Raw genomic sequence first — 13712 nt, forward strand, 5'->3', positions numbered from 1 at the left:
CCATCTCCAGACACTGATAAAGAAGTGATTACAGCTGACCTGAAAGTGGTGCTTTTTAATCAATTTATCAAGCACAGTCTTTAATAATAACCTACCTATTTCATACGTAGACAAAGATAATGATCTCTGGGAATATCCGGTTTTGGATTTATTTCTACAAATATCCACAGTTCTAATATGCACAAACTAGAAATCCTTTACATAGGAATAATAATCATACTTGGTTTTAGATATTTATATATAAAGAGAGAAAGAGTGTATTATATATGTAAAGTTTACATATGCTAATTAGTTTGGAAATAAAAACTAGCAGCTGAAGAAAGGAAGTAAATATGAGTTTGATCCCTTACAGTCTGCCTGGGTGTGGCTCCAGCACAGGTGAACACGGTATACACCGTCAGCCAAAGCTGCTGTCAAATACCCAGGAAGTTTGAGCTTTTATTACAAATTAAAAGTCATACATCCAGTTGAGTTAGAGGCAAATTGATGTTTTGGTTTTTTCTAGGTTCATAAACATATATTATCTCTCGCATGAGAGGCGTCTTTGGAGGTGGTCCTGAGAGTCTTTACTGCTTTCCATTTATCTCAGAAGTTGGATTTGCATCACTCCCGAGTTGAGCGTGTTCCAGTAGTAAAGTCGGAAAAAACAGGATTTGTGATCAACGCATTCGTTCTGAGTTGGAAATCCGACTTCAGGAGAAATTCCATTTTCCAACTTTAGCTTGAACATACTATCTAACCTACCCTGCCATCGGAGGTGTTGGTAGGGTAACATGAGCCAAGATGTGAATCAAGATGTGGTTCATTGGGGTCACAAGTGTGTCAAGGTGTGAGTGGCCCAGGTGAACTTAATAAATTGCGTAATGGGAGGGTGGGTCAACAACTCTCACGACTATCTCCTAGGTGATGACCTCGGTAGGGGCACACTGCTGCCCATCCCACCATGGTTGAGTAGCCTAACCCACGTTATTAATCATTTACAGCCTGTATACAGTCGAATAAAATTACAATTAAACTGGTTATTCAGGGTTATCACTCATTATGTACCAATTAGGAAAAGTTTTAACTGTTATCAAAATAAATTAAAAACTTGGAATTTCTTAGCATTTACTCAAACCTCCTTCTGCTGCCAAAACAGGTCTGACTCATCAGGGTATTGACACGGGACCTTTTGGGATGTCTTGTGTTGTCTGGCATCAGAACATTGGCTGCAAATCCTTTAGATCCTGTCGGTTGCAGGTTGGAGGTGCCTCGTTACAACACACCCCACAAAGGTCCTGTCGGGGTCTTGAGCTCTTCGTTGTGTTCCTGTAATTAGTTTTTGTTGAGTTGCAGGGTGCATTGTTCAGCTGGGAGAGGCTCCTGGCAATAGTGGGTTGTGAAGGCCAGAGTCCAATATTTCCCAGCAGTACATTGAATTATAACAAGATGATCAGTATTATTCGCTTCACCTGTTAGCAGCTTTTAATGTTGTGGCTGATAGGTGTACATATCAGTGCTAAATATAGAGGTTAAAATGAAGCATTACCAAATGAGAATATTTAGAAACCTTCTCCAGGCAAAAGCTTAGTGTTATCGCTTTTAGAACGGCTTTTTAATATTGAAACCGCTTCCACCGAAATACTTGCGTGGAATATCAACAGCATTTATATCGTGCAAAAATCCATATTTCTATCCGAAATTAGGAATGTGGGTGTTAAGCTATAACCACTTAATTCATCAGGATTCAGAACGAATCATCTAAAAAACGTTGATGGGTGCCATCTGTTTCATCTCATCTGTACGGCAGCTGTAAAATAAACAGTCACGTTACCCAAAGAAGCTGCAAGCCTACCCCACATTTCCCAGTGTTAATAGTGATCGTGGAAAACGTAATAATAGTTAGACTGCATTTCAGAAGGTATTTCTCTATTTCTCTTGACAGCCATAGTGGCACTTGTTTTTCCTGAGCTGCTACTGTTTATTTGTAATGCTGTCTACTTCCCCCAGTTCATAAAAATGTTTACATTGAGAATGTCTCCTGCTGGTGGTGCTTGAAGCTTCCTTTATTGCTTCCCGAATGTAAATCTATACTTCAGACTGGAGCCACAATCAGACTGCAGTCAAAACCACCCCTTTTTTCTTGAACATGTAATCTTTTCTTGACCATGTGAAAATAAATTGTAATTTGCTGCAGTTTAGCAAATATCATGCTATAAATCTGATATACAGTAATGTCTAAACTGTCAGAGTAATGAATTTACTTTGTGCTCAGAGCAGCAAAGGCTGAGGAGAGGATATTTCACATGAGCTCCAACCACCTTTACTCTATGTTTGACATTAATAATTCATCTTTGAAGTTGTACTACAATGTTATATATCCCAAAACAGCTACTGTTGTGTCCAAACTGTGTATAGTGTTTTTGTATATAAAGACTTAAACAAAAAGGGTTTTTTTTGTCATTGTCTTTTTTTGTCGTGAATAATTTTATCACTGAAGTAAGATCACAACTGTTTTTTGTCTGAGAACAGGGACACCCAATACTTTAGTTGGTATATCTATTATTTATTTGGCACTGCCTTAATTCTTTGTGGCATAGATGTAACAAGGTGCTGGAAACAGTCTTCAACTGTTGCCTCAGTTTTCTGTTCTGGTCTGACAGGAAGGGCCCTCAGTGAGGTCTGCTGCTGCTGTAGCCCTTCTGCTTCAACACTGGCTTCTCCCTTCAGAGATACTCTTCTGCACATCTTGGTTGTAACCAGTGGTTATTTCAGTAATTACTTGAAGCAGTGTGGCCGTTCTCCTCTGACCTCTGGCATCAGTAAGTAATTTCAACCCAGAGAACTGACGCTCACTGGATATTTTCTCTTTTTTCGACCATTCGCTACATCCTAGAAATACTTGTGTGGGGAAAAAAGCTAATCTGAGAGAAATATGAAATTTCTTTGCCGGAAAGAAAATAAATGTCACAGGTTTGGGATTTAAGCATGTATGTGTTCATACATGCAAAAGTTTCAGAGTTTTTAATGAAGGTATAATTCATCCACTGGATATGAGTCTAAATAAGAGACAGCAAAGTGGTGCCAGCTGAGAGAATTACACCCTGTTGGTCAGTAACCGCCTCCTGCTCTCTGACCATGAGCTTTCTCGCCAGCATTAAGTGATGTCTGGACCCAGACAGCCTGCCCTGCAGGGAAGGCTTTTAGATGTTGTATATTACAGGGAAATGTATGAATAAAGAAGCGTTATGCAAACTGTGCATACAAAGTGGAACAGAGGAGCTCGGAGATGCATCAGCAATAGGCATCCTAAAGCAATGCATTTGCACATACCTCACAAATATATTAGGATAATATGTAATTTCATTGAAGCCCCATAATTTTGCATTGCTGTCCTCTTGCCAGCTGTAGTCCCTGCAGGTGCTTTTTGGCAGCATATTTTCAGAGCCCACGAAGGTTGTGTCTCCTAATTAACTATTCAGAGACGCAAAACGCAAAGAGCACAACACTCAGTGGGGTTTTATTTTTGAATATGTTACATAATTTGTGGCAGATTTCCTAAAGTAATTGAAACGCTGACTGCCCCCCCCCCCTCCGTTTCCATTAAGGCTACAAAGAGCAGCACTGAGAGAAATTTACCATCTATGATGCACCTAAAAGTGTGGCAATTAGTGCCAATTAAGCTTTTTTTGGATATAAGAAAAAAAATATAGAAAGCTCAGCTCACCTCATTTCATCATCTTTTATATGGCTTTGTTTGGATAAACTGCCAAAGATGACAGCATAATTACACTGACTTAAACTACTGGGTTACAAAAAGGTCCCATCCATCTCAACGACAGTATGTGCTTTCAAGAGTTTAAATATGAAGTGGGTGTAATGAAGTTGGATGTGCAGAAGAGGACAAGAAAATGAGAACTGGTGATGGAAGGAAACTGGGGTCAAAGAGACCTGGATGACAGAAGTGATAATTATTTTTATAGAGCACAGGAGGGCAGCAGGAAAACTGTATTACCTGGTGCCTGTGTTTGAAAGATACTCCTGGTACACAGTGATCATAAACCTCCTCTCGTTTTATCTTAGACACACACACACACACATTTGTCTTACTCATGAGAACTGATGCTTGTCTCTAAAATCCCTGCTTTTATCTTAGACTTCTTTATTCGCCACAGCTGCATTTTTTCAACCTGAACTTTAAACCTAAACCATAAATCTAAACTCAGCCCTGCTTTCTGAGAGTAAAAAGTTTCCACTTTTTACTAGCTGTAAAATACACACACACACAACAAACAGCCCACTTTAATGAAGTTTCCCAGCCAGGACAGGAAGGCACTTTTATCCCTGGCATACCGCCTGGAGGTCCTGACTGTAATGCAGTCTGCTCAATTGGAAGTTGGTGGATTAGTCATCGGTCTAACACTCGCTGACGTTTCAAAACATATGATTTTGTTTTTGTTTTTGCTCTGTTATACTGTTCATATTACAGTCATTCTATTTCTCAAAGTATTTCCATTCCTTTCAAAAATGAGGGAAATGTTATAAAAGAAACATCACTACAGACTTGAAAGTAATATGAGCAATCCTTTTTGAAAGGGTAAGAAGTGTAGGTGACAGGTGAATTGTAATTTTCTTCAAATTGCATTTAACTAAAGGATGCTTTAAGGAGAACTTTCACGGCACAAAAGTGCCTCCAGAACTGTGCAGACCAGAGATCTTTAATTATTTTCTTCATACAGAAACCCCTTTTTTCTTAGTAGTGCCATTTTTCTGGGTGAATTCTGTTCTGCATTTATTTTTTGAATATGATTTTGCACCACATTCGTGCCTTCTTCACACAAAATATTCATGTGTTTTTCCACTGCTGGAGAGTCATTAGTTGCTGTGTTTCCACTCCACTGGTAAGCCTATCTGAGAGGGCAAAGACGAAGAAAGAAAAAAATGGAGTGTAGTAGAGGAGAAGGGGAGGATGCGATGTAGTTTGCAGGAAGGGGTTCGAGCAGTAAAGTAGAATCGGTGAAGAGTTTAGTGAAGGAGAACAAGATAGCACAAGGGTTAGGTGGTGGGTGGCCATGTGGACAAAGATAATTGAATTTGTGGAGAATTTATATTTGACGAGGGTAATTGTGCTTCCTGAACCTTTGCACCGGTGTGTAATCAGAGGAGAGAGCAGATATGGACGAGTGGCCAAACGAAGAGCTCACATCAGCATGAACACAGAAAGGCCAAGTGGTTTATTAACAAATGCTATTCAATGTGTCAAGCTCCATTTGTAAATGCAAACACACGGTGCTGCCAGTTTCCACTCTGTCTGTGATTTGCAAAGAGTCATAGGGAGTAGAATTAATTGCCTCAACTAGACCCTGCAGGATCTTGAAAGGTTACCTAGCTGAGGCAAAAACGAGCGGCCGCACGAGATTCGATCAATTGATTAGCTGTTTAGTTGCGGAATGTTCAAGTGGGCCTGCATTTATTGATCAGTGGCATGGAAGCTCACCATAAAGAAGAGAGTTATTGCAGCGCAACTGCATTAAATGAAGCAATTATTTGATAATCTACACCAATCAGTAGCCCATTGTAGTAAAATCAACATAACAATGGGTTTAAACACCGGTGGTGGTGACGCTGTATGATGGAAGTCTGCATGCATATGATGTGGAACAGGACTTCTGATGAGCTGGCTCTGAGGAAAACTGGGGGTGAATGAGGTGGAGGAGGACTGCATCCATTGACACTGAAGTGACAGCTGACAGCTCGACAGAAAGAAGCCGTTTTAAGATTTGACAGCAGTGCAGTGACTTGCTCGTTGACAAAATCGAATGTGACGAGTTAGGTGTGGGAAGAGAGAAAAGGACAATAAATAGCTTTCTTTGTGTATTTTCACCAGTTACTTGATAAACAGAAATAGTTTTGCATTTCCAGCATGATTAGCTTAAATAAAATAAATCAGTCCAGTTGAAATATTATTTGAGAAATACTTTCAAAGGATTTGAATCTTTTAACTGAAGCTTGAATAAAGTGAATATAAAGCAACACAGGGGTTCTGGTTCTTCCTTAAGAACTGTTTCCAACAGTATGACTGCCCCATCTGCCCAATATACATGCAGATTAGTCTGGAGAAAAATCAGTGCTTCTAGTCTGGTAAGACATATAATAGCATGAAATAAAAGAACCCTTAACTATTTAGGCAGAATGGGTTTAGCTATCACAGCCAGTTATGTGTTTGGGTGATTACACTAAAAGCATTAGTGTCTCAGTTTATGGTGTGTTCTGCCAGTTTCTTTTTCTCTTTCACATTTGGACTTTTGGGATCAACAGAGTAATTTTCTGACAGGTGTAAAATATACTGCTAAAAATAAATAAATTTAAAAAATATCTGGACTGGGTAATGTGTTAGGAATAAAAGGGATGCCACTTTCTTTGTTGGAAATGAAAATTGTCAGCCTACAAAGGGTTGACAATGTCAGGTCATACTCCTAATGAGACAACAGACGGCATCCTGGGGGATCTCTTCCGAGTTGTGGACCAGGGCATGGCTGATCTTCTGTGGGTGCAACCTGGTGGCGTCGGATGGACTGAAACAAAATGTATTATTGGATGCAGGTCAGACGAGGAAGGGGGCCAGTCAATGGTATCAATTTTTTCATGCTCCAGGAACCGCCTACTCTCGCGGCGTGAGGCAGGCTGTTGTCATGCACCAGGAGGAACCCACAACCCACTGCACTAGCACAGGGTCTGACGATGGGTCCAAGGATTTCAAGAATACCTAACCAAAGTCATAGTGCTGTTACCTAGACTAAGGTTAGTGCAACCTTCCATAGATATTCCTCCACAGACCAATACTGACACACCACCAAACAATCATGCTGAATGGTTTTAAAGACAACAAATTAATGAATCCAAATCGGCCATCCTCTTCTTTAATCATTCTGAAAGAACTTTCTACCACTCTTTTCAGCTCTCCCAAAGTAACTACCCATCTCCTGGAATCTCCCATGTGCTTTTGAGATTGTGCTGGGGGACACAGCAAACCTTCTGGAAATTGCACGTATTGACGTGTTGGATGCTGGAGGAGTTGGACTACCAGTAGAGACAGTGGCCCTAGTGCACCTGTTGTTAATTTAATGAACACAAAGGCAGCTGAAACTGATTAACAACACTCTCTGCTACTCAACTGACCAGATCAATATGCGAGAGGTTTGATTGAATTGATGCTACACTCTGATTAAAAAGTGTTCCTTTTATTTTTTTTTCGAGCAGTATATGAAATATTTCTGATTTAGGTCAGCTGGGGGATTTTTGTGTGGAGTCTGCATGTCCTGTCTGTGCCTGTGGCCATGCTGTCTGGGCACTCCAGCTTCCTCACAAAGTCCAAAAACAAGCATGTTAGCTTAACTGGTGATTCCAAATTGGCCATAGGTCTGAATTTGAGAATAAATGTTCATCTGTCTCTATGCTTTAGCTCTGTGATGGGCTCAGTGTCTAGGATGTACCCTGCCTCTCTCACTCCCTGTGACGCTAGTTGGCTAAGAAGTGCTGGATGGAAGTCTGAATATTTTATTTGTCCAATAAATCATCCAAGTATTTTATTTTTTTAATATTATGCTCCATTCATTAACTAGAGGATTTATATGAGATCATGAGAGACAGTTTTTGCACCTTGTTCATAATGAGTAGAAGATGAGTGTTCATTATGACCTTGTAGCTGTCATGGTGAGGATTTAAGACTGTTGGCAGGCAGGCTTGAGTATTTATGGTCACTGTGACAGACTTGGAAAAGAAAAACAGTACACAACAGCTGTATGCTGCTTTCACATTTTCTTACTGTGTGAACAGTTTTCATCTGTGCTTCAAAGCAATTTCTTACACAAAACTGTAGTGACGTAATGGTACAAGAAAGGCTTTCTGTTAAATAACATGTTTTTCTCAGCACTGACAAAAAACCTTGTGATGGTGCTCAGTGCTTTAGAAGATGCTCTGATAATTTCTCATAGCTGCTGGTGATTTAAAAAATAAAAATAAAAAATGAATGTGTCATTTTTATAATTGAAAACAGGGCCTTCTTTCAGGGTGCCTCAGATACATATTCGATATTGGCTGTTCTTGAGATCACACAATCATATGATACAACTAAACAGAAAATTGAGAAGCAGACAATTATTTATGGGCTCACGTCTTGCATAGTCAAGCATTTTATGTGTTTCGCATGCGTGTGTGTGCGAGACCGCATACCAACAAAACCTCACGCAGCTTTCTCGCCTGACTTGGCAGCGCTGTCTCCCCGAGTCTGACAGTGAGGACAGATGGCAAGGACTTACCCCACCAAGAAAGCCTCCAACACACAATCTCAGCCATAATACACGACACAAAAACTTCCCTGGCACCTCCTGACTAGTATCGCAGTCCAACAATGAGTCATGTTTAGCGTCCTCTCCCACCAACTGACTGTGTGCGCAAATTTGGATGACAGCATACTTTCATGAACCACCTTAAGTCAGCAAGTGAAACCTCAGCCCCTGCTGTGCCTTTCTGATTGCTCCCCAAGCAAAGTCCTTGTATCGACCGCAGCATCACACATAGACTCGACTTTAACAAGCCTGAGGCAATTAGTTTTATAAAAAACCTGATTTGTTTTGATTTTCAGATTTGTAAATAAAAGGTAGCAGACAGAATTTTAAAGCTCAATTAACTATGAATATCACATATGTTCATTGACAAAATGTTTATATATATAAAATATATATAAAAAAAATATAGCATGCCAAGTCTCAGTCACGGACAGCTGATCTTTGTCGGCTCAAGTGTGTGTGCGTTGAACACGAATTAGAAAACTGGTCAGTTCTGTTTTTGTAGGCTATTTATCACCAAGAATATTCAATCAAGTCATTTTGAGCTCTCCGATTAGGCTTTGGTTGTGTAATACTTTGGAAAACAGCTACATTGAGTGATTAAACATCAGGAAAGGATGTTTGGAGAAACTTGGCTGAATCTGAGCACACACAATGCTCTTGTACACTTCTCCATTCACCCTGTTGATTACAATACTATTGTTCCAATTCTACTGGCAACCATGCATGCTCGTCCCATAACGCGGTTTACAGATAAGGAGGGTGCTTTGCACAATGAGCTGCTTGTTTTTCGCTTCACTTTGTTTTTACAATTTTATTCCATTTTAATCAAAGCTGACTTTTCCTTCTTCACAGTGCAAATGCTCCCCCACAAGATCTGCCAGCTTGTTCTCTTTGTAAACCGGCTTACCTTTTCATATCTAAAACTTTTTTCCATGACTAGGTTTAGTCAAATATCTCCTGTGCACACATTTTTCTTTTTAATGTGAGTGCCAAAGTACAAAAAAAACAAAAAAAACAAAAAAAAACCTGATTCAGTGGAAACATAAATCCTTCCACCAAGACTCTGAATGACTTGGAATGAGCTGGCTTTCACAGCAACTACTTTCTATCCAACAGAACAGCTACAGGTGGTGTGGGAGTGTAACAGAAAGCACTTTCAACCTGATGAGCAGATATTCTTTTTGCACAAATTGTTCTCACTCCCCCTGTGGTGTCACAGGGATGAGCGGTAACCATGCCAAGAAACATTGGAACTGCTGTCCCTTTGTTGCTGCCCAACACTGTCAATACTAAATCAGTTTTTATTGGGTACAAACTTTTTTTCATGATTTTTTTTTTTTTTAAACTTACTGTATAAATTACTACATTGTAAATCACAACAGGTCAATGAATCCGAACCATTGGCCATTAAATCTAAATTCATGTAAATGCAATCAACAAGTGCTAAAATAGAAAAAGACAAATTTTAATGAAATCAAGAATACATCTCCATCCTTTAATGCAAACACATGCAGATGAAAGTACACCAACTTATACCTGCTTTCTATTATGTCCTCTGGTACATGTTCAGCTGTTAAAGCACTTTCACCTTTAAACAACTGTTTAGAAAACTGTGCTGGGCAAGAAAATATTTTGTTCTGGTCCATATAAAACCAAAAAATGAAAAAGTCTTCTCTTCTATAAGTACACAACGAATCCAGTAATGGTGGAGTCAAACAAGGACGCAGCAGCAGTTTTAGCTGGAATTTTTTTTGTTTCTAACAAAAAGCATCCACTGCTCACTCCAGTGTGATCTAGGCATCATCAGGTTTATCTGCTGGTGGTCCACATGGCTGAAGCATCTTCTCCATCAGGTTGAAACGAACACGCGCTTTGCTCTCGTTCTCAGCCACAGCAAAGTAATTCAGCAGGTCAAAATGTCCCATGTAGGAACAGTAGGAATCACGATGCTGATTGACCAGCCATTCCCACTTGCTGGTGTCGGCGTGTCCTGTGCCGATATACTTTGATTGAAGATGCTCCAGCTGACTGTGGATGTTGTAGCGGTCTGTCATTCTTGCTGAGATGAGTCCTGGAGGCTCTAGACAGGGGAAGAGATGAGAAAGAAGTTAGAACATAAATACAAAATAAATAAATTAAAAAAAAAATATATGCAAAGATGGATCACACAATGAGATAACAGGCTAAAGACTTTAAGATGGGCTATTAATCAAAGTCTGTATTCAATTAGAACTATAGCTTTTAAAGAAATTAATAGAAATGACTGCGACTGTGCTTTTTGTCTTTTAACAAAGGGTGAGGGTTCATATTTTGCCCTATTCTATAAATCCAGTGAATCCCCTTCCTTTGCACTGACACAATTTTGCCTCTCACTAAACACCCAGTGTTCCCTTCAGGTTTTGGCAGGTCAGCTCAACCAAAAATGATATAAAGAGAGACTTTTTGGTCATCAAAACGAAAACCAATTCAGCTGTTTGGAATAACTTTGATTTAAAAAAGTGACAAAGAACAAGCAATACATTTTCATCATTGTTTAAAAAGCTCAAAAGTCTTACCAAGTTAAAGAATCGCAAGCTTAATACTGAGCTAAAATAACCATGATTATTGTGTTACAGTATTTTTATCCCTTATCCCACATATTGAGACTGTGTCCCACATTTTCACTGGCTCTGGTTTTCCAAATATAACACAGACAGTTTTCTAAGGTCTGGTTTTCATCCAGTGGTTGTTAAGAAATAGGAAGAGGCTGTCACCATCGATGAAGTGCAGATAAAGGTCCGATTTAGACTTCTGTGGGCATTCTTTTTAACGTCTACGACACAACCTACGTAAGTCGCCGACCTCGTTGCTGTCACTGTGAATTTTGTTTTAGTAACAGTGTGGTCGTGTCCTGATGTTTTATATTTATTGCCAGCCATGGTAGAAACAAAGACTCGTTTTCTTTACCATCCGTTGTGCTTCTGAGTAAAGTCACATACCAAAAGCCGATTGATTCGGAGCCAAAATAAACACAAATTTAACCCGTTTAAGGGCTTGAAAGTATAGGGACCCATGAATGAAACGCTATCTAACAGCAACAGCACATGTGGACATCAGAAGAAGCGTGCAACTAAAAAGGAGACGTTCAGACGGAGAAGTTCAGTCATGTAACCTGAATATTTTTCTTGTATTTTGTATTTACGAGTCAAGCAATGCCACAACAAATGTTGACCCGATGAGTGATTATACTACTCTGAAGCAATTCAAACTTTATTTAAATTTGAAGTAAAAAGATTTCTATGTAAACAGAGAAATTCCTGCTAATGCTAATGTGAGGCTAATTAGCCAGTGTTAGCCTATTCACCGTATCTGTCAACTGCTCTGTAAATGTTCCTTTTAAAGTTAATATAATAACAAGGAAGACATATTTTAAGTTGAAAATAGAAAGGATACTTACATAAAATGTCAGGAATTCAAACACGAAGGTAGGAGATGTAAATAAATTACACGACCGTCTCCAACTCAACACAGCACCACGGAGCGATCACTTCCGGTTGGTTCGCCCAGTAAAATGAACCGGAAAGGAACACAGACTGTAAACTCTGCGTTTCTCGTGTACATCTTAAATCTTAATTATATATATATATATATATATATATATATATATATATATATATATATATATATATATATATATATATATATACAAATATACAAGTACGAAGGTGCAATCCATTCACTTAACAGAAAAAAAACTGTTGTTCTCTTAACCCGCAGGTAATTATATAATTTAGGAAATACAGAGAATAACAATAAATACATGCATACATACATAAAGAAACAAAGCATCAAAACGAGCTGCTCGTTCGTGACCTGTGTGCTTCTATTGGGATTTCTGAAATTTTATACAGTATGTGAGGCAACGTTTATTTTACAAAAAATAAACAGCGGGGCACTGGCTCAGGATCACATGTTGTGCAGCTACAAACAAATGAAAACATCTGCTTATCATAGGTTTAAGCCTAACATTTAGTATGTAGGGAATAGTAAATAATGTGCACATTTGCAATGTAATGCACGCACATACACACACACAATTAATATTACATAATAATAATAATAATCAGTCATATAATAGGGCGATCGTGGCTCAAGAGCTGGGAGTTCGCCTTGTAATCGGAAGGTTGCCGGTTCGAGCCCCAGCTTGAACAGTCTCGGTCGAAGTGCAAGACACTTCACCCGTTGCCTACTGGTAGTGGTCAGAGGGCCCGGTAGCGCCAGTGTTCGGCAGCCTCGCCTCGCCTGTCAGTACGCCATTTACCATTTCACTTTTTGGTCAGTCTGTGGAAGTCATTAATAGCTTTAAGTGTCCACAGTATATATTGATGACAAGATTAATATTATGGTTAATGTTGACCCCATTTACAAGCAACCTAATCATTGTTTCTTATTAGGATGTTAAGAAACTTTGGTTTTAACCACAACGTTTACATCACCTTGATTGAAAGCATCATTATGTTCAATATTTCAATAACCTGACTGTGGCAATTTAAGAACAAACTACACATAATTTTCAGAAACAAATTATTGATCGACAGACAACAAATTAAACTGGATAAACGATGTCATCAGTCTGTTTAAAGCCCGGTCTATTATTACTGACCGTGACCCCCCTCTCTATTCTGATTTCAAATTAATGTCTTTTAAAACGACATTATAGGACACCTCCAGGTAGCAAAGAGGTGTATAAGGGATGATTTGCACCAAGAGCAATCCATACTCTCAATAATGAGATGCTGTGATGTGTTTTTATCGCTGTATTGAAGTGTTGTATATGTATATGTATGAATGTGGGTTCATTTGAAGCAACTTGATTGGTTGATTTATGACTTGGTGAAACAAAGACAATTTTCCATTGATTTGGTTAATAAATTTCTATTCTATTTAATCATATAGACTGGGCTCTCGGGCACGGACACCTTTGCTAGAATGTCAGCGATGTAGTAGCTCATCCACCTCATGATCCATCATAATACAGAGGTTATTGTATTGTGTGAGGTGCAGAAAGAAAGTTTTGTTGTCACTGGCTGGCTTTATTGCAGAAACTCATAAGAATTGAAATCCACTGAGAAGTCAAGCAGGCTTATAAACATGTGGATCCAGGACAAATTAATGTCATTTCACTAAAACTAGACCTCCAGGAGAAGCAGTAATTCTTGTGAAAATGGAAAAATGTCCATAAAACAACAACTGTAACCTTGACATTGACAATGAGAACAGTTTCAGTGAAGAACCATCAGGTGATCACTGTTTCACTAAAACCTGACCAATAGTTCAATTCAGTTTATTTATGTCATGCCAAATCACAATAGTTGCCTCAAGGTGCCTTTTATTGTAAGGTAA

The 13712-nt window shown here is 39.0% G+C and overlaps 1 protein-coding gene across 1 annotated transcript; it reads right to left on the reverse strand.

Annotated features, from left to right (window-relative positions):
* Nucleotides 1-9774: 9774 nt before the first annotated feature.
* Nucleotides 9775-11895, reverse strand: sf3b5 (splicing factor 3b, subunit 5). Its single transcript, XM_040001735.1, has 2 exons — nucleotides 11767-11895; nucleotides 9775-10410 (listed from the first exon to the last, which is right to left on the reverse strand). The coding sequence occupies exon 2, from the start codon at nucleotides 10382-10384 to the stop codon at nucleotides 10124-10126; it is 261 nt and encodes an 86-aa protein (XP_039857669.1). The 5' UTR covers nucleotides 10385-10410; nucleotides 11767-11895; the 3' UTR covers nucleotides 9775-10123.
* Nucleotides 11896-13712: the final 1817 nt, after the last annotated feature.

Source organism: Simochromis diagramma, unplaced genomic scaffold (genome assembly GCF_900408965.1).
Source record: "Simochromis diagramma unplaced genomic scaffold, fSimDia1.1 OVJJ01000421.1, whole genome shotgun sequence".
Taxonomy (NCBI): Eukaryota; Metazoa; Chordata; class Actinopteri; order Cichliformes; family Cichlidae; genus Simochromis; species Simochromis diagramma.